Raw genomic sequence first — 19,622 nt, 5'->3', positions numbered from 1 at the left:
GCTGGTTGTTGGAGAATGGCTTCTATTCAACTGATGTTGGAAAGTTCGAGTTCCAACGTCTTAAAAAAATTTGTTTTTTATGAAATTATTTTTCGAAATCTGTCACTTACCAGCTTTTCTAGTCTTTAGGCAGTCGGTTGGTATTTATTCACTTTCCACTTGTTCTTCTTCCAAAGAAAGAACTCGTACCGCATTAAAAGTGTTTGTATTGTAAAATCTATACCCAGTCGGGAGACTGGTTCTAACCTGAATAGCTCTTGATTTTGTTATTTTTTGGCTGTATCAGAAAGCTAAGTATCAAAGAGAGTATCTGACTTCTGGTTGACAAATCTTCGTGTGTACTTTTGCTGTAAAGAAGTTTCGGCTCTTTAAAAGAGATCTATAATAGACCATAAGTAGAAGCAAGAAGTTTGCCTAAATATCTAAGGTAAATTAGCGTTATCTGTATATAGTCAAAAGCTCTGAAATCTGTGCGTCTGGAAAAATCTTTGGTCAGCAAAGCAACTGCATCAGTTTTTAAAAACTGCGCCAAACATTTCTTATTTGGTTTACTGTATAATATAAAATTCTAATTAAAAAACACTTAATATTAAAGTAAATAATATGACGCCACCATGTTGATGTCATTTTGGTCGAGCTTCTCCAATTTGTGATGTGAAGTGCTGGTGTGGTATCGGAAAAACAAATTTCTTATGGCGTTATCTTCACTTGTATGTTATAAAAACTGCATTTCTCCTGAAAAATTTCTAAAATACTATATATCTAAGGAGGTCGTGTGAAATGTTTAAGTTGTTCGGTCCTGCTATTCCAAAGAACGGCCTTCACAGACTCTGAGAAAAACTCCTTGTAAGTTTTGGGAGTCGATTACATTACATATTGGAAAGTATTAGACGGTTCGACTTAAAATTTTCGAAGAATCTTCTCAAATAAATGTACATCCGATAAATATAATATATATATCGATTTTTGATTAAAATGCTGCTTTTAATGCATGTATTCAGCTCGGCTATAAAGAAGTAGTAAAGAAGAAGAATCAGCCGAACTCACGTTTTATTGAATATTAGTCACGCACACAAATTACTCGGTTAGCGTCCGTCGCCAAATTAAATATCACTTAGCACAGGTCAAAAACGAAGAATAACTCATTACCTAAGTGTTTAATTGCATCAACATCGACGTTCCGTTGGCCGTCCCACATTGTAAATGAGTACCTTCGTTGTAATGTCATATGCCCACATACATATTTGTCCACACATCCAGCCTATTAATCTGTGTATTTATACGAGTGCCTTAGATAAATTAGTTCATTTGATTAAGAACATTCGTCACGCAAGCAAAACTTTCGGAGTTCAATGGCAAATACTCAAGAAACCAAAAAAATTGTGAAAACTTATTGCAGAGGCAATGTGAAGAAGTTTCTTAAGGAGACCACATTGCATGGCTTGAAATATCTGGCTGATGATAGCATCACCATCTGGGAGAAGTAAGTGTTTGATTTTTATGAAATGCAATAATGGTGCTTCCAAAACTATACATTTAATTTGATTTACGGTTTTTCTTTACAGGTCCTTCTTTTTGTGCGCCTTTCTTGCGGCCATCATAGTAACGGCCAATTTAATTGCGAATGTGTATGCCAAATGGATTAGCACGCCCGTGATTATTGGCATAAGTCCACATCCCACATCCATATTGAGTACACCATTTCCAGCTATAACGGTTTGTAATATGAATCAGGTGATGGCGAGTCGTGTAGCGAATTATACAACGTAAGTAGATACGATTAAAATCATACGACATTAAAAAATATTTCAAATTGAAATATTGAAGACCCATATTTTGACACTGTCGAGAACTTGAAAATACCGAAGCTTCAGATCTTCGAAGTTTCAGATCATTGAAATCATAAAAGGCCACTGCCACAGAATTTACTTTAATTTAAGATCTCAGCTGAGCTGAGTACTTCTATGAAGAGTCTTACTTTATGTTTGTATTTCCATTTTTTTACAGTGATTCCAGCGAGGGTGTCTTGTTAAAACTACTATGCAATATGGGATCAATAATAGATGAAGAATTAATGGAGTCACCAAATTTTAAGTCTAACAATTTGACATTTTCAACATTTTTACATGAGGTGAGTATAAATATATTATTATCTTGTATAAATATTACTCAGAGATTAGATGCTAAAACATGTATTAAATTTTAAAATGTAATTTTGGAACCCCCCATTATCAGCTCATTAATTTTAAGTGTATCGCTCCTTATACTTTTCCAGCACGCCCAACCATGTTCTCGTATGTTACTCTCTTGTTCGATTGGTTCCTCTGTACAGAACTGCTCAGATCTATTTCATGAAATAATGACTGATGAGGGTCTTTGCTGCGTTTTCAACGTTTTACATCCCGATTTTCTATTTAAGGGCAAGTAAGTGGTTTTAAAGGGTAGTCTTATAATTATTTTACACATTTTTCTCTCTCTTTCCATCATTGCAGCACCAACAAAATAATTAGCGACTATGAACGTGCCGATAACGTTATACCGATCGATTGGAATCCGGAAAGTGGTTATCCCAAAATTTTACCAAAAAATTACTATCCACGTGCAGCATCTGGCACGGGTGTATCAATGGGTCTAACGCTGATATTAGATGCCGAAATAGATAATTATTATTGCTCAACAACCAATGGACCTGGTTTTAAGGTGAGTTAATAGCAATAATATTTATATTTAATACAATTTTTGAATGTTTATCAATTACGTTAGTTTTCTTTTTGTATTTGTCTCTTTTTCTCACACTCGCTCTCTCTTTTTTTCTATATCTCTCTCTATTTTCTGTTTCTCTCTTTCTCTTTCTCTTTCTCTCTCTCTCTCATATACTTTCTACACTCTCTTCATTTCTCTATTCCAGATCGGCATGCACAATGCAATCGAAGCGACTACAGTCAGAGAAACCGCGCTCATTTTGCCTTTGGGTTTCGAGACTCGTTTGCGTATCGATGTTATTAGTACCGAAGCCACCGCCACCGTACGCAATTTACGTCGCAATGACCGCCAGTGTCTGTTTAATGGCGAGGAGAACTTACTCTATTTCGCACATTACTCGCGACGCAATTGCGAGAGTGAATGTCAAGTGAAATATATCTATGAACAATGCAAATGTGTGCCGTTCAATTTACCGTTGCTTTTTGAAAATGCAACCATATGCAATGTACAACAAACAAATTGTAGCAGTTTAGCCGAAAATAAGTGGATGAAGGGTGATGGTGGCAGTAGTTGTCGTAAATGTTGTTTACCCCCATGCTTTGATTTGAACTATAAAGCCGATGCTACTTCGACACCTTTACGCGCTTACAACTATCTGACCCCGCCAAGTATACTAAAGAATATGTCAATGGAGTATATTAACAAGAATGTTGCGGTGGTGCATTTCTTCTATCGCGAATCTGTATTCCATGGTGATCTGAAAAATGTCTATGTCGGCTTTACAGAGTTTCTATGTGAGTATTTTTGCGCTATTTTATTACTTTGTACAAAACTAAAACGCTACCTAAAAAATTATGATTCTTATTATTCACTTTTCGACCAAAGCTAATACTGGCGGCATTATGGGTTTGTTTATGGGTTTTAGTTTCATATCTGTGGCCGAAGTCATTTATTTTGCTTTCATGCGTCCCATATTCGAGTTGATTTTGCCGTTGAGAAGGCAAAGAATGATCCAACGCAGAGCTAACACAATGTTGGGTTTGAGGTAAAGTTGTTAGTGGGTTGTGTGCTTACTAATTGAGTTTGAGGGAATGATATTAAATTTGAAGCTCTCTTAATATTTTTTGGTTTCTTTCTACAAGCAGACCGCATTTTCAACCGCACCATCGATTTCTGAGAGCCAACTAAGTGGCTTTGAGATCAGTGAGGCTCTGATTTGAGTACATGAATGCAACATATATAAAATCTATAAAGTTGATGTTTTCGTCATAATTTTTGAATAAAATAAAAATCAATTATATTTCACGAATAAAGTTGAAAATTCCAAGTAATTATGCTGAGTCATGAAAAAAAAAAAAAAAAATAGTTTTGTCAAAAAGAAAAACGAAACACATAAAATTTGGGATGGGCTAGTCTCAGCATATAGGGATATGAAAAGTAAATGTAGGTCAATTCTCAGACCTCTCCGATATGCACACCAAATTTCAACAAAATCGGTCCAGACGTTTCGGAGGAGTTTGGCAACAAACACCGTGACACAAGAATTTTATTTAATAAATACTCTTTAGGGTCTCCGACTTTCCGTTTTATGAAGCGAACGTTTTAGCAAACTGGTATATTAAATGTATAAAAATACTGTTTTATATTTTTCAACCCAAAATTTTCGGAATGAAGACAAATTAATCTCGATATGTCCATTCCTTCGAAAATAAAGAAACTTATTTGGTTCAGCATACAGGGTTTGTCCTTAAAGTAATAGGATTTTTTGATCTGTTTCCGCCGCGACTGTACTTTGGAGCGTGCGCGCACCGACTGGATTCCTATCTAATGAATGAGCGGCTGGTCAGTTGTATCCGAGCACCTTGAGAGTCAGGAGAAACATTTGCGCGCGACGTGTTTCTGTGAGTGTGAGTGGTGCAAGCCGAAAATGCAGCGTTTGTTAGAGCAGAGGTACGCGATTAAATTTTGTGTGAAAATCAGTAAATCTGCGACAGTTTGATATGATCAAGCTGGCTTACCCAGATGTTGCTTTCGCAAGAAGTGGTGCGTTTCGGTGGCACCAGGCCTATTTGGAGAACCGGGAAGAGGTCGCTAATGACGACCGGAAGAAAGAGCAAATCCAAAGTGAAAACGATGCTCATTGTCTTTTTTGACATCAAAGGCATTGTCCACCATGAATTTGTTCCTCCTGGACAAACCGTCAACGCCAAGTTTTACGTGGAAGTCCTCAAGAGACTCAAACGAAGGGTCAATCGAGTCCGACAAGACATCGCAGCCGATTGGAAGTTGCACCATGATAACACCCCGGCTCACAATGCCTTTCTTGTGAACAGCTATGTACCTAACCAAGGCTAACGCTTCCACAGTCGCCCTACAGTCCAGATGTGGCTCCGCCGCACTTTTTTTGTTTCCTTGCCTGAAAAGGCCGATGAAAGGGGATCCAAGCAGCATACACCAAGGTTGGCAAGGCTATTTCGGAGAATGCTTTCGAGACGCCTTCAATGCTTGAAAACCGCGCTGGCAACGCTGCATCGGCGCAGAAGGAGCCTATTTTGAAAGTTTTTAAATCGACCCAGTCCTATTACTTCCCGGACAAACCCTGTATGTGCGTTGGTGTAATTCATGGGCCATCTTCATTCGTTCTCGGTACTAAACTGTAGTATCTACGTTCCCATAGTGGCTAGGCAGAACATAAGACCTCATTACATCGAATATAATTGTAATTTATCTTCTCTTTGAAATATGAAAATTGGTTCCTGGTAGCGCCCACTTTAATGTGAAATATCATATTGCACAAACCTAAACCAGACCTAATTTGGTGATTTCATTTTATAGTTTATGAAAACATGAAATCGGTTCACACCTACCACTTATTCTTAATAGCTGCTATCTCTCGTTTTTTTTCAATGTTTGGTTAGCAACCAGTTAATTTCTGGTTAACTTACTCAATGCTTCTTTTTTCTAGGTAATTGACTCTACTCTCTTAAGACTGTTTTTCTAATTGAGAAAACTTCGATAAACAATGTTTACTCTCTTAAGTTTACCGTTTTTTCCAATATCTGGTTACCAACCAGTTAATTTCCGGTTAACTACCCCAATACTCCTACTTTCTTTAAGGTAATTGAGGAAACGGACCTTAGCATATTTCTACGATGAAAATGCCGCCCATAAATTAATTAGTCTTCGGAATTGGGTGTAGAAAGCTCATAAGTCAACCATGTGCTCACCACAAAAGAGCGCAGATAAGATGATAAGCAGCTAGCAGAGGTATAAGCGTCCATTTATAGGGTACATATTTTGAGAAATGTGATATCAAAGAGCTATGAGTGCTTGTATGTATAGAAATACTTGTATATACATAAGTGTGTGTGACTGTAATTTGAATTTATTTCACCTTTTGCTCGCAACTCAGCACACCAAATGAAGCGAGCAAAATAATGTGTGAGCATTTTAGGTTCAGGCGGAATTCTGCTATTGACCATTGGCAAAAAAATTAAAGAAACAAAGCACAAAACAAAACGAAAAGGAACCAAAATAAAGTCAAATAAATTCCCAAAAATATATTATGCACACATCATTTGCATCGCAAGTTTGGTTAGTTAAGACGATATGTAATTGCTAAAGCGCAGAGTATTTCAAGCATGAAAGCATAAATCTGAGCCGAGAAAAACCAAAGCAGACCAACTGATTGAGTCCAACGGTGCGGTGGAAATAAATAACAAATGGCTAGTATTACCGTTGTGGGTGGGGGTGTGGGTGAGTTGAACCTTTATCAGAATTTAATAAGATACGCAAGAGTGGAGATTTGGTTGCGCTTTTGGATAATTTAAGTGCTACTACTTAGTGTGTCCATATGTACATACATACATGCATACATACTACGATCTAATCCTGAATATACAATATATAATGTATTTTATTTTTATAGCTAAGTAGACACTGTTCGCAAGCTTAAATAGTGAATAAAATACAATTTTAAGAATTTGGAGCTTTGGAAATATTTATAGAATATAATTTAGTGGTGGCTCACAAGACAGACCGGATTAACGTAATTTAACCCAATTTCTACTTTCGACATTTTTTTATGAATTGTGTCATAATGGAACCCAAATTTTTTTATTTCCACAATTTTGGCTCTATGTTTGGTTACGTAACCTCAATTTTTTATTAATTTCGAAAATGTTCAATTACTGTGTTTTTGGTTACCTACAGTATAGTTAAATTTTTTTTCTTATTAATTCCTTAATTAATCATACATAGTTTTTGTTATTTAACCTAATTTTTTTATTTCGAAAATTTATTCATTATTTTATATATTAATATTTATTTATATATTCTCCTTTTTTTAAGGTTAATACTTGCAAATACATATGTGAAGATCTCTTTATTTCGGTGTTATGACACAAAAAGTTTTGAAACCGTGTTAATGTGTTGCCAATAGAAATAACAGGTGCTGGAATGGTGTAAAAATTGTTATGGCATCGGACTTATTTAGATCGATCAGCACAACAGCAGTTCGAAAAGACAACATTCCTATATCTACCTGCTGGTAAGTACTCCAATTTTATAGCTATATATTCAGTTAGAAATATTCTGTAACCCACCATAAGCATATATTTTTGAGTTCGGTTATAAGTATAGTTAAAGCTATACTAAAGACGGCAATACTTAGGTTTTCTGCTTCCTGGATTCCATATGTACGAGTATAATTTTTGAATATAAAAGAAACTATTTTAAGAAATAACTATTTTAATTAAGAAATACTTTTTTTCCGATAAAACAGAGAAAAATTAATGATGAAAAATACAGAAACTTGTTTTCGATCGGTCAGTTTGTTAGTTAGTTATATGCTATTGTCTCAACAATTTACAATGGGAGTCATTGCCTTTAAAATGTAATGAAAGTGCTCATTGACCTCGGTAAATGTAAATAAAAGGGTCATTGACTCATAAAATGTAAACAAAAAGTTCACTGACCCCAAAAGTAAACAAAGGTTGCTGACTTCGATAAATGTAAACAAAGATTGTAGACTTGGCTAAATGTAAAAAAGGGTCAATGACCTCATAAAATGTAAACAAAGGGGTCATTGACCTTCTAAGGTAAACAATATTGTCACTGACCCCGAATGTAAACGAAGTTGTTGACTTGGATAAATGTAAACAAAGGTTGTGGGCTTGGCAAAATGTAAAAAAAAGGGTCAATGACATCATAAAATGTAAACAAAGGGTCATTGACCCCACAAAATGTAAACAAGAGGCTCACTGACAATGTACACAAAGGTTGCTGACTTGGATAAATGTAAACAAAAGGATTATTGACCTCATAAAATATAAACAAAGGGGTCATTGACCTGGGTAAAATGTAAACAAAGGGTCCTTGACCTCATATAAAGTAAACAAAGAGCGGCCAGCTTCCGTGAGGTCACCTCATGGCTCTTTAATCACATCACATCGAGACGCGACAGTCACCTAAGCACTGGCCAGGCGCGGTGCTATCTTTCGCTTATGGCGTCAGCTGGCAGCCAGCTCCTCGTGAGGTCACTTCATGCCTATTAAATCACATCATATTGAGGTGCAATGGTCACCTAAGCAGTAGAGAGGCACGTTTCTTGCTTTTCTTTTATAGATTCCTTTAGGAATACATTGTTATTTTTGTTGTACAACGTATTTCTTTATATTCCATGCCATGTATACATTTATTGGCCTGATATGAATGCGATTCACGTCGGCACAAGTGTAGATCCAATTATAGAGTTTGTCGTGAGTAAATATTTAGTTCCGATGCCACTCAATCCGGTAATCTGTACAATAGATTGGATTATATTTTTTTACTCTCGATCTTTCGTACAGGGTTCGACAGTCCAGCAACCCTTTGAGATTTTAATTTTTTATAGGCATGTAGTTCTCATAAAAGTGGTTCTCTCATCCGAGTCATTTTGTCAGCTAAACTTACTGCGGTCTCTGCATAACACATAATACATATACATACCTACTTGCCTCTCACTTAGCAAACCACGCTCTATGAGCGCCACAAAACTTATTCGATAAAAATTTCAAAAAACATTAACCGTTATACGCTTTCATTATAAATTATAAAATTTACAAATTATTATATCTTTTACGTCCACACTTATTAAGGCCTTTAACTAATTTCGCTTATTTTCAAATACTTAAATACAAAAGGCAAAAAATCAACGAAAAGTTGCGACTAAAGTGTGCCACATAAGTGTGTCTTCTCTCGAACAAAGTAGGCACACTTAAGTACAACAATGTAAACTTTTCATCCACAGCTGCTTCAAGGTTCCATAGGTATCTGCCAAACCGAAAAATTTCGCACAAATACTCACAACGACGACGGCAAACTTGGTTGTGTGAAGCGAAAAATTATTAGAAAAGTTATGAAGGCGTAGAGCTTGCTGGCTCGCTGACGCGGTGCCTCGATGGCACGCCGACTGGCGAGGGAGCTGCGAACGACACGACAACAAAGTGGGCTCAATAAAGCGTCTGCATATAAAATACACCCACATCCACACACACACACCCACACACAGCGCCAGCTACTATGTGTTGGTATAATGCAATGCAAAAGTTCAGCACTTGAGCTATTAATAATGAAACAATAAGAAAATTCAAAGCAGCTGAGTGTCGACCTGTCGACTAACGGTATTGGCAATGGGAACAGTGCTGGTGTACAGGGTTTGGTATGGGCGCGAGTGGAAGTTGACGGCGTTGCAGGAGATATCTGGTATAAATGTATGTATGTATGTGTGCGTGTGTATAAATGTATAAATATGTGTTTGCAAATGCATATATACATATCTGTGTGTGGCTGTGTGCGTGAAATTTGAGCGAAAACGAAGCTTCAAAAAGGTGTTGAAAATTTAATTATAAAACCTGAAGACATACGGGTCACAGACGCGCAAGCTCTTACTTTCAACACGGGCACACAGAAACGCACACACACAGATATATTCTATATGCCATGCATGAAAATAAATGCATACTTGTATGTGTGTCTGCAGACAGAAAGTGTTAGCAATCTTCAAAGATGATGATGATATATGCAGGTTGGCTTTCTCACTATATATGTATGTACATATGTATGTATGTATGTATATGTATATCTATATATAGTTTTATTTATGTATGATCACACATACACATTTGTATGTATTTAATCACAAAACTAATTAACTTGTAAATTAACTTGCATTGCTACAAACACAAACACCAACAATAACAGCAACACAAGTAACAACAGCAAAAGCACAATATCGTCTCCGAAGTTTCTGCCTTTCTGTTCTGTACCGTCGTGCACTGCATCCTCGTATAAATAGTTAATTTTTTATGCATGATTTTACCATGCAGACATTAACATACATACATTTGCTGCTATAACTGCCAGCATATGTGCATAGCCTCTAATATATGTACAATACATATGCAGACGTATGTGTGTCTATAAGTCAGCTTTGCCACTTGGATAATTCAATTTGGTTTTGAGTCTTATTAAGGCAATCGAAACCGCAGGCGCACTTAAGAAGCACCGATATGAAAGCCAATAAGCATGTGGACAGACATATAGTGCCGTACAAAAAGCATAGAAATAAAAAGATTTTATAAAAAATTTGTTAAGGAGGTTTCTAGTCGAAAGGCATGAATTTGTGTTAGTTTTTGAAGGTTCTCTGAAAATTTCTAGTGGAACCTGAAAAATCGTGACTATCGTTTTGAAAAACACAGTTTGAAGAAATATCTACCTATATATCCGATATAATAACTGATATAATAACCGATGTAGGTATTATCTACATACATATGTATATCTCCAAAAATAATCCTACTGGATTTTTCGGTCCAGTAGAACCTGAAAAATCGTTACCACCGTTTTGAAAGTTTAAAGAAATCCCTACCTACATATCCAACAAAATAACCCATATAATAACTGCATATGTCTCCGAAAATAATTTGTATTTTGAGAAATCCTCTTGAAAACATATGCTTGAATAGTTAAACTTTAGAAATACATACATATAAAACAATCGATTTTGTTTTATTTCTACACTAGTAGACCCCTTAAAGCTTTATAAGCTTCTTAAAGTTGATGCATATATTCTTCCTAAAACCTTTCTTGTTTTCTTGAGATAATCGCGGTAAACGCTCAGAGATGTATTTAAAAGATCAGATAAAAGATTAGTCGTAAACAATATTCTTGCCACTAAGTTTTTAAAAATTTGGCCCTCCCTCGTCCACTGCTCCATACAGTGGAGCTTAGAGTGTACCTCAAACAGCCTTGTAGCCGATTTGTATATCTATAACTCAATAAAATAAAATCGACTTTTTCTGATATGTCGACAGGATATACTAAATTTGTAAGTCGATATCAAAAATAGTTTGGAAGTTGCAGTCTTCTAAAATGTAACCGCTCACTTCAATCAACTCCATTTTTGAAAACGGTTTTCTTGAAACAGCACACATTTCCATTTTCTTCTACATGCTCTGTATATAGTTTTCCATACAATGACTTACTTACAAAAAATGAATAGTTTTTTCTTCTAAAGTTCTTATAAACTTATAAATATACCCAAGAAATGTGAAAACATTGATACAGCAGTAATTTTTTTTATTTTCGAAAATCGCCAGATTTCGTTCTCTCAAACTAGGTTTGCCCTTTAAAATTGTTTACATTATGGTGTGCGTCAATGTTCTCTTCTAGATCGTTAAATGTGGTTTTAGTCTTCGCTAAGTAGAGTATATCGTTAAAAATGGTTTTAGTCTTTGCTGAGTGGGGTTGTATTAACTTTTGGAAATATCTAAATAAAAAAGCAGTCTAATAAAAAAAATATTGTTCTCTCTTTGCTAACTAATAACACAGTCTGATAATGAAATTTTAGATAACTGTTGTATGAAATTATTTATTACAAATTCTGAAGAGTCAGTATGAAACCCTTGATAGTTCGTGATCTGCGTAGTAACTACGCGAGTTATTTGCTTATATATTGAACGTAGTACAACAATAACAACAACATTTTACTTTAAAAATCTTTAAAATTTAATTAACAATAAAATCTCCAAAATTCTTCGGGATCCCGTAATTACAAACCCCGAAATTTCGAGATTGATAGACCGGAATCTGCGTAGTACTTGATTTATCTACTAACAATATCACACTTTTTTAATTTTAATTAACAAAAAAATCTCAAAAAATTTTCGGGATCCCGAATTTACAAATCCCGAAATTTCGAGATTGATAGACCGGGATCTGTACATAGTACTACAACAATAACAATATCATCCTTAAAAGATTTCATTCCGAATTTTTCAATCCCGAAATTTCGGGATCTACAAAATGTTTGAATGCCTTAATGAAAACACTACCACTATACGTATATATGTATATATCTGCACTATATACGCACACGAGCACATTTGCGCCTTTTAATAAACACGACAACACTTCCGCTGACGTCCTCATTACATCTTCGTCGCTTGGCAAATATTAAGTTTTCCGTTTTATTGCACATCATTATAATTTATGCACACATATTAGCCTAATATATGCAAATTGCGATTAATGGCATTAATTTGACACCATATCAAATGCAACGTCAAGTGACTTTCGGAATATGGAGCAAAACGGTACAAATTAAGGCTCGTCAATGAAATTAGGACAAGCGTTTGATTAGGCTTAGTTTTAGCCAGGAGGTGTGAATTTCATAAAACTTAATTACAATGACTTCAAAGGGGTTTTACCCACATTATTATTAAATCATTATACTTGTAAAAGCATGATTTGTTGGTGTGAGTGTAGGGATCTTGGCAGTTATAACTAGTCAGGTCATCCTATTATTATTGTCGCATGTGGATAAGGTATAAAAGAATACTACAGAGCTAATGGTTATCAGTGTCCATAACGAATCGTGTGGGCCTTTGTGATATACATGGTCATTGAGATTCTAAGAATTTGACAACGATAAACAAACTCCAAAACATTCACCTTACTTTGAAGAAAGCAGAAGATTTTACAGTCGGAGCCCAAAGAGTTTACGTAGACCCGTCGTGAGAACGTTAATCCAGCAAGTCTGTGTTACTCATGCTTCCCGGATTTATCGTGACTCATACATAATTTGCATTTGGTGGGCGTTCCGTATATGAAAGGTTTGAGAGGGCCGGACCAAGTGGTAGCTAAGGTCCAACCACCCTTAGTATTACACTTTATATTCTAGACTAGTTAGCTCAGAAATTAATTAGTTCAATGTGAATCTGCGAGAAAATTCTGTATTCTACGATTACATTTGGGTATGATGTTATTTCTTATCAGAGGATGTATGAGCTAAGTTATCTTTCGACGAATAGAGTTGCCTTCCTGTGGGAAGGAAGATATGCTCATATCAGCATAACCAAAAGAGTAGGTAGGAGTGCTGCCCTGTGATATTTCGGGCTCAATTAGCTCTAGCTGTGCCATTTTGATGACCAAAAGGGTAAGCCAAAAGAGTAAACTTCTTAAGGAAGTTGAAAATTACGTTCGGCAGTAAGGTTGAATAGAGTAAGTTCACGCTTGATCTACTGCTAAGGAGCAGCATTTTTAAACGGTACACTCACGGCTCGAAAACGGTGCAAGCCATTGGTGCAGGCGTCGCCTACCAAACTTTCCATACCAATGGGACGATTTCCGAGTATTTCCTCAGCAAAAGTCTTTGCTATTAGTCCGCGTGTGGAGATAAACCGCCAACACAACTATCGCAATGAAAGCATCGAGATACTCGGCTATTGTCAAGCGGCTTTTAAGTTGATCTCAGCTTACGAGATTAAATCACTATTGCTTCAAAGGTGTACAGAACGACTGAATAGCCTATCCGTTCGCAACTAAGTGCACCTCATATGGGTGGGTGGGCAGGTAAAAGTATGCAAGAAAAGTTGCTAATGAGTGGTTACTTCCCGAGGAATAAGTTTCGGCTATTGCACTGTGGCATTTTACACTCGGCACTGTAGGCTCAAGAGGCACCTATTTAACATTGGGGTAGCCTCTTGTATATTAACTGCCGGTTCTGCGGCATGGAGCCGAAAACCTCCGAGCACTTGTTGCTGGAATGCACAGCAGTCTGTAGTCCCAGTATAAAGACCCTAGGTTCTATGTATCTGAATAGGGATCACACCGTATCAATTGAACCTAGCAGGATACTGAAATTTATCCAGGCCTATGGGATTCGTTGTGACATAGAGGGAACAATAGACCTTATGTCGCGGCGCATACCTCAATTTATTTCTATTTTATTCTGTTTTAGGACGCTTATATTGGTTATGCTGATGTTGTTGATGTAGGGGCAGAAAACATTCCTGAAGTTTGGGGAAATGCTGCTGAGTTGACAGCCCTTGGTCGAATAAGAAAGCGAGTCGGTTCCGGTTATGTAGACCCGACTGTCGTAGGAACGAATCATATTGCTAATGTTGTTGTTGTAGTAGCTGCAGAATTTTACTGAGTTGACAGTCCGGGGCCGTTCCGGTTACGTAGACCCGACTTTCGTGGAAAATGGTTAGAAATAAAGTGCTGGATATTTATATGACTATTAAGAATATCAAAGACAATGTCTGTGGCAGAGCATATCGTCGCAATGGGTGGGTGGATTCAGAGTAGCCAGCTCTAAAGTCTGTTTAAAGTCTGTCCAGTCGTAGTGTTCAAATGCATCTGGGCTTAGGATCATGTTCTTAGCCATAATTTTGTTGGAATGAGTTAATTTCGAAGCATCACTAACAACATAACCATGAGTAATAGCATAGAAAGTTGTATATAGCTTCTGAGTTGGAATGCTACGATTATACTCGGTCAAATAGTTTGGGAGTTTGGTTCAAGGCTCAGAATTATGTTATAAGTTATATATTTTATTTTTTGCGGTTCTCACTTTCGATCATCTGTTTCGGTCATAAAATTTTTTAAGTGGATTAATTTCCGAATGTCGCTAATGGGATCTCCAAACTGCTGATTAAGCCATTTTTACAACTCAAATTGAGCACCAAAGAATTTCGCACCCTGAAGTCACTCACTCAGCCATTATATGCGCAGTATTCTAAAAAACGCTGCAGTGACACTTGATTAACCATAAAGCGAAATTAGTTTGTGAAACTGTCATGCCCAGCTAATTTTTCTCTAATCTCTACACATTTCTTGAGCTTCATAAAGCGTAATATCTGCAAAAAGTGCGTATAAAAAATAATATTAATTTCAGGAAGATAGTCAGTAAAATGCGAATATGTTGCTTGTCTGTTTGTCTAGGTGCCATATGCACTCACCTAAGTTCATATACAGCGAGTGCAGAGCGCCATATTCACCAGTAAAATAGCACATGTCTCTGGCGAACGTTTAAGCGTCTCATCTTCATAAATGGAAAAACTTTTTTATTTGATTTCATTTCATTACACTTTCTCACCCAGTTCAGCTCACCCGAAGTCGCTGCGCATTTGCATAATGACTGTGCGACTGACACGCCGCCAACCAGACAGACAGACAAACAGACAGGCAGTTAGACCTGCTGACAGCCGCTCGTACGCACGCACTCGCCCGCATTTAAACGCTTAACCGTCCGACCGTCAATGGCTCATAGCTCAATGCAGACTGCATTTGCATTTCTGCATATGAATGAACTAACCAACTGTCTGCTTGAACCGATGGCATCTGTCAAGCGTGCCATTTGAACCATAGTGGACCAGCGCACCCACATACCTACTAATAGACTGTATGTATGCACATACAAGCAAGCACATGACTGCCAGGTCGTAGGTTTCAGCAGCATAAATAGTAAAAAAATAGCATTTCACTTTGTGGTATTTATTTATTTTATATTTAAACAAATAAAAGAAAATGAGGAATAAATGACGGTGTCTGAGTGTGCGTCCTTTGTTTGATGCACCAACGACGATATGTGCGTGGCAAGCAACGCCGGAAGGCCTTTCTTGAATAAATGTTGATTAAACTAGCCAAGCTGAGGGCCACTTTTATGCTGAAATAAAGATTATTGGCACTTTGGTTGGCGAGATTAAAAGCAAATGCGGGCTTCTTACGGCAACGTATGGCGGCGAATAGTAGGTTGTGGATAGGATAGCTTCATAGTAAAATTAAATGTGGGTGGAAAGGGTGCCCGGATATTGGACCTTTTGATTTTGTGATAGTTACACTGAAAGCGTATTGATACTGCTAAGAAGAATTATACACATATATATAAATATATGATATTCATGCCCGATTTTCTGTAGTACGATTTGCCTTTTGTATCCAGTCATTTCGATTGTTTCTTGGTTGGCTTAATTTTTTTCTAGCGTGTATTTTCTTGCGTTCAGATGATTTCGGCAGCAATCGAAATCCGTTTTATGTAACTATGGATCTTCGGACGTAGCACAATAAGCGGGACCATATAACCTTCCGGCGAACCTCACAACATATATACAAATGGCTCAAAAATTATAAATGGCGTGAGAGATTGATTGCTTGGAGCTGGATCTCAGGTCACGCTTCGAGCTTTCGGAATACTGCCGTAATTTCCATGTGGAAAAAAGCTTTGCAAAAAAGCGGCTGAGATAGCTAACAAGGCAGGAAATAATATAAAGAATATCAATATAGTCACGGGGTTCTTCTTGAATGGTGTAGATTTTGCTTACGCGGTTATAGCCGAGTTAAAAACAGCGCGTTAGTCGTTTCTTTTTTTCGCAATTGGGCGCCAATACGAAATACCAAGTGCAGCCAAGTCCTTCTCCACCTGATCTCTCCAACGGAGTGAAGGTCTTCCTCTTCCGCTACTTCCATCGGCGGGTATTATGTCGAATACTTTCAGAGCTGGAGAGGTCTGACAGGCGAATCGGGGCGATATGGAATGCCTTAAGTACATGCATGATCGCCAAGATCATGTGCAAGAGCCCCATAGGAAAACTCACATGCTTTCTATTCACACGGTCTCGAAAGAACTGCCGAGCGGTTGTTGGCCTCTGGACCTCTGGACATTTCATGCCTACTGGCATCACATGTGAGCCGAATGGGCATAAATAATGACGATACATACCGAAAGTGCAGATAAGTAGGCTTGAGAGATATGCTCGAACACCTCCTATGCCTATGTCCAGCACTATCTAGAAGTCGTCCTTAATATTTAGGAGCTACGAAGTATCAAACTTAGATATCTAATCGTTCTTACAGTTCGCAAAACGTATTGACGTCCTGTATGACGAATACGCTCGTTCCCGCGACAGTCGGGTCTCCGTAACCGGAAAGGACCCGGATTTTTATTCGTCCAAAGACTGCCAGCTCGGCAGATTTTTTCCGCTACACCAACAACAACAACGAACACTTCACCTAAAAGTAAGAAACCTAAGAACTTCCATCTGGCATTACTAGGGATCAGTAGATCTGTGACAGCCGCCAGTATAACCTAACCTAACCTAACCTATTCCGAAATATATAATACAATATTTCAGTATATGGTATCTGCTTGCATTTGTTATTTCCTTTGAAGAATTCTTCAGTCGCATCAATACTAATACACCTTAATAAGGGAATCGTTGTGTTCGAAAAAAAATAATATTCTAACTCGAGTACCCAAAAAGCAAATATACACATATAACCGTGTTTGAAAAGACCTTAATTGAAACTATAACGTCTTTATACTAAAGGAAGAGTTAGATATATGGTACAAAATTGTTCAATTACAGTTGCTAGAAACCCTGAGGCGCACTATGGTCTCCTAAGTAAAACTTGGACTTTCCTTGTCTCAAACCAATGAGATTAAAGCAGCTGACATTTCACAGCTGTATTCTTTTGGTTTTGCTTTAAAGCACTTGCTACCTAACCTACAAATACATCTCTATAACTATAATACACATACATGCATGCATATAGATGTATGTTTATATGACAAAAGTGTCTTGTGTATTTGTGCTAATGCGCTCCCTAATGACAGGGCAACAATTGCTGAAGTGTTTGGAGGAGTCGTGTGTAATTAGTATTCTAAGTTGGCAACTTTCCACTTATTGTGCACACGTTGAAGTTCTTTTGCATGAACGCACACACATACAAATATAAATATGATTAAATGCAACGTTTAAGCGTAAAAATGTTGGTTTCTCTATACACTCTTACATACATATGTACGTGTATGCATACATTAAGGTGTCGGCGTTTTACCAAGTTGATTTTTAATTTGCAGAAGTCCGCTGAATTAAAAAAAAAAATATTTAACACAACTCTTTATTTTCGATTTAAACGTTGGCTACATCATTTTAAGTCTCTCCATGTATTTTCATGTGAATTTTTGTTCTTTTGCATTAAACTTTTTATCTCCGAAGCAAATAACCCTAGAACTTTGGAAAAGGGTTATGCTAATACAAAGTTAGCGCCCTACAAAAAAGTTCTTATTGGGTTTTTCAATAAGCATATTCCTTTAAAAGTTATAAGCAGTTAAAGTTATGCTTGAAATGTACTGTATTCATATAGTACACCATGTCGTATGAGCAACAGATAGTTTGTAAGGCACTTGTGTGAATGCTCAGTACATTTGCTGTACAACTTTTAACAGCGTATAACTTTCAAGGGAACGATTTTAGGGAGAAAATCAATAAGACCTTTTTTGTAGAACGGTATATTTTGTATTAGAATAAACTATTTTTAAAGGTATAGCCTTGCTTGTTTTACCTGCTTAAGGGGTTCTATGCAGTTAGAAGGCCGAAATAAGCGATTTTTCCAAATTTTTTTCTGAGAAAACTTTTAAATGTATTGATTTGAAAATTTGTACACAAATTATGGTATCTTTTAACTGTATTCTTAGATTTAGTATTAATAAAAATATTTATTTGGAAAGGAACTACAGCTGATTTCCGGCAGCTACTATCAAAAAAGACGCTTCGCGGTGACCACTATACCTCTGAACTGGGTCCACTGAAATTAAAAAACCAAACAGATTTAGTTAAAGTAATGTTAAATCTAGTAGTTTATAGCAGAAATAAGCAAAATTAAATTTTTTGACATAATGGCGGTTTGCAAAAATAATCGATTTTTGACCAAAATTTCGGCCTTAAATTGTTTATAAAAAAATGTTTATCGGTGAGAAAAAATCTTCGATTAATTTCAAAAAAGTATATTTAAGAAGCTCGTGTTAAAACTTGAGACAAATCAGAACATTACTCGAGTTCGTCACCGCTTTGGAAAAACCATTTTGAGAAAAACGCGTTTAAAGTTTGGCCTTGTACTTCCAAGCACTCTGAAACGCTTTACAAATTAGCGTGTAACTTTGAAAATATACACCGGAGCGATATGAAATTTTATGTGTGTATTCTGAAATATATGTACATTAAGAAAATAAAATGAAACAAATCGATTTTTTGAAAATTCTAACTGTATATAACCCTTTAATGCAGTATATTCAAAAATTCCAAGTTATGTATAGCGAAAAAACGAACATGTTTTGGGCATGCTTTAAACTGAAAAGAAAGCGCTTGTTTACTTTGGATAATTTTGGTTTTTTTTTTATGGGAAAAATCATAAACTTGGGCACCGGAACCGTACACCCTAGTATATATACATAGCTCCTGTGCTTATACGCGTGTGAATAGTTTCATATTTTCTCATTTCCTTTAACTCCACAAAGGCGCTGGTTAGTAGTCTTGAATGCACACCAATACAAGCGAATAAACAACTAATGGTTAACAGTTACATTTGCACACACCTACATGCATTGCAAGCTTTATTACACGTGCTTAATGATGACGGCTTTAAATGTCTGTATGTTAGACAATGCAAAATGCTTGATTTCTTTCATTTTCTCCACATAATATCCTGTGCGGTGCTTGGCTTATGCGTGCAGCAAATAATCGCCACAAGTTTGCATGATGTCTGAGCACTCGCACTAACACTACTTTAAAATGCTGCGTATTTCCTACCATAGC

General features: G+C 36.7%; 2 protein-coding genes across 4 annotated transcripts in view; both read left to right on the top strand.

The window, feature by feature from the left end:
• The first annotated feature begins 29 nt into the window (after positions 1 to 29).
• LOC126755585 (pickpocket protein 28) lies at positions 30 to 7,151 on the top strand. Of its 3 annotated transcripts, XM_050468266.1 has the most exons (9): positions 30 to 993; positions 1,029 to 1,483; positions 1,566 to 1,766; positions 2,008 to 2,131; positions 2,276 to 2,424; positions 2,493 to 2,700; positions 2,909 to 3,497; positions 3,589 to 3,748; positions 3,849 to 4,034. In XM_050468266.1, exons 2-9 carry the CDS (start codon positions 1,353 to 1,355, stop codon positions 3,889 to 3,891), a joined length of 1,605 nt encoding a protein of 534 aa, XP_050324223.1. In that variant the 5' UTR covers positions 30 to 993; positions 1,029 to 1,352; the 3' UTR covers positions 3,892 to 4,034. The 3 variants fall into 3 exon arrangements, with proteins under 3 accessions (XP_050324223.1, XP_050324222.1, XP_050324224.1); XM_050468265.1 differs by having other exon boundaries at positions 30 to 1,483; XM_050468267.1 differs by lacking the exons at positions 3,589 to 3,748; positions 3,849 to 4,034 and adding an exon at positions 7,054 to 7,151 and having other exon boundaries at positions 30 to 1,483.
• A 6-nt stretch (positions 7,152 to 7,157) lies between these two features.
• Positions 7,158 to 19,622, top strand: part of LOC126755587 (uncharacterized) — a 99,744-nt gene continuing 87,279 nt past the window's right edge. The window contains exon 1 of the mRNA XM_050468272.1: positions 7,158 to 7,252. The gene's annotated coding sequence lies outside the window, so the exon portion shown is untranslated. The remainder of the gene's footprint in view (positions 7,253 to 19,622) is intronic.

This window comes from Bactrocera neohumeralis, chromosome 4 (assembly GCF_024586455.1).
Source record: "Bactrocera neohumeralis isolate Rockhampton chromosome 4, APGP_CSIRO_Bneo_wtdbg2-racon-allhic-juicebox.fasta_v2, whole genome shotgun sequence".
Classification (NCBI taxonomy): domain Eukaryota; kingdom Metazoa; phylum Arthropoda; class Insecta; order Diptera; family Tephritidae; genus Bactrocera; species Bactrocera neohumeralis.
Note: the sequence above shows the minus strand (reverse complement) of the source record. Positions and strands in the feature narration are given on the sequence as shown.

Coding starts and splice junctions, on each gene's coding strand:
- LOC126755585 (XM_050468266.1), top strand. CDS start 1,353: ATGGCAAATACTCAAGAAACCAAAAAAATTGTGAAAACTTATTGCAGA. Junction 2,701..2,908: donor CCAATGGACCTGGTTTTAAG/GTGAGTTAATAG, acceptor TCTCTATTCCAG/ATCGGCATGCACAATGCAAT. Junction 3,749..3,848: donor AACACAATGTTGGGTTTGAG/GTAAAGTTGTTA, acceptor TTCTACAAGCAG/ACCGCATTTTCAACCGCACC.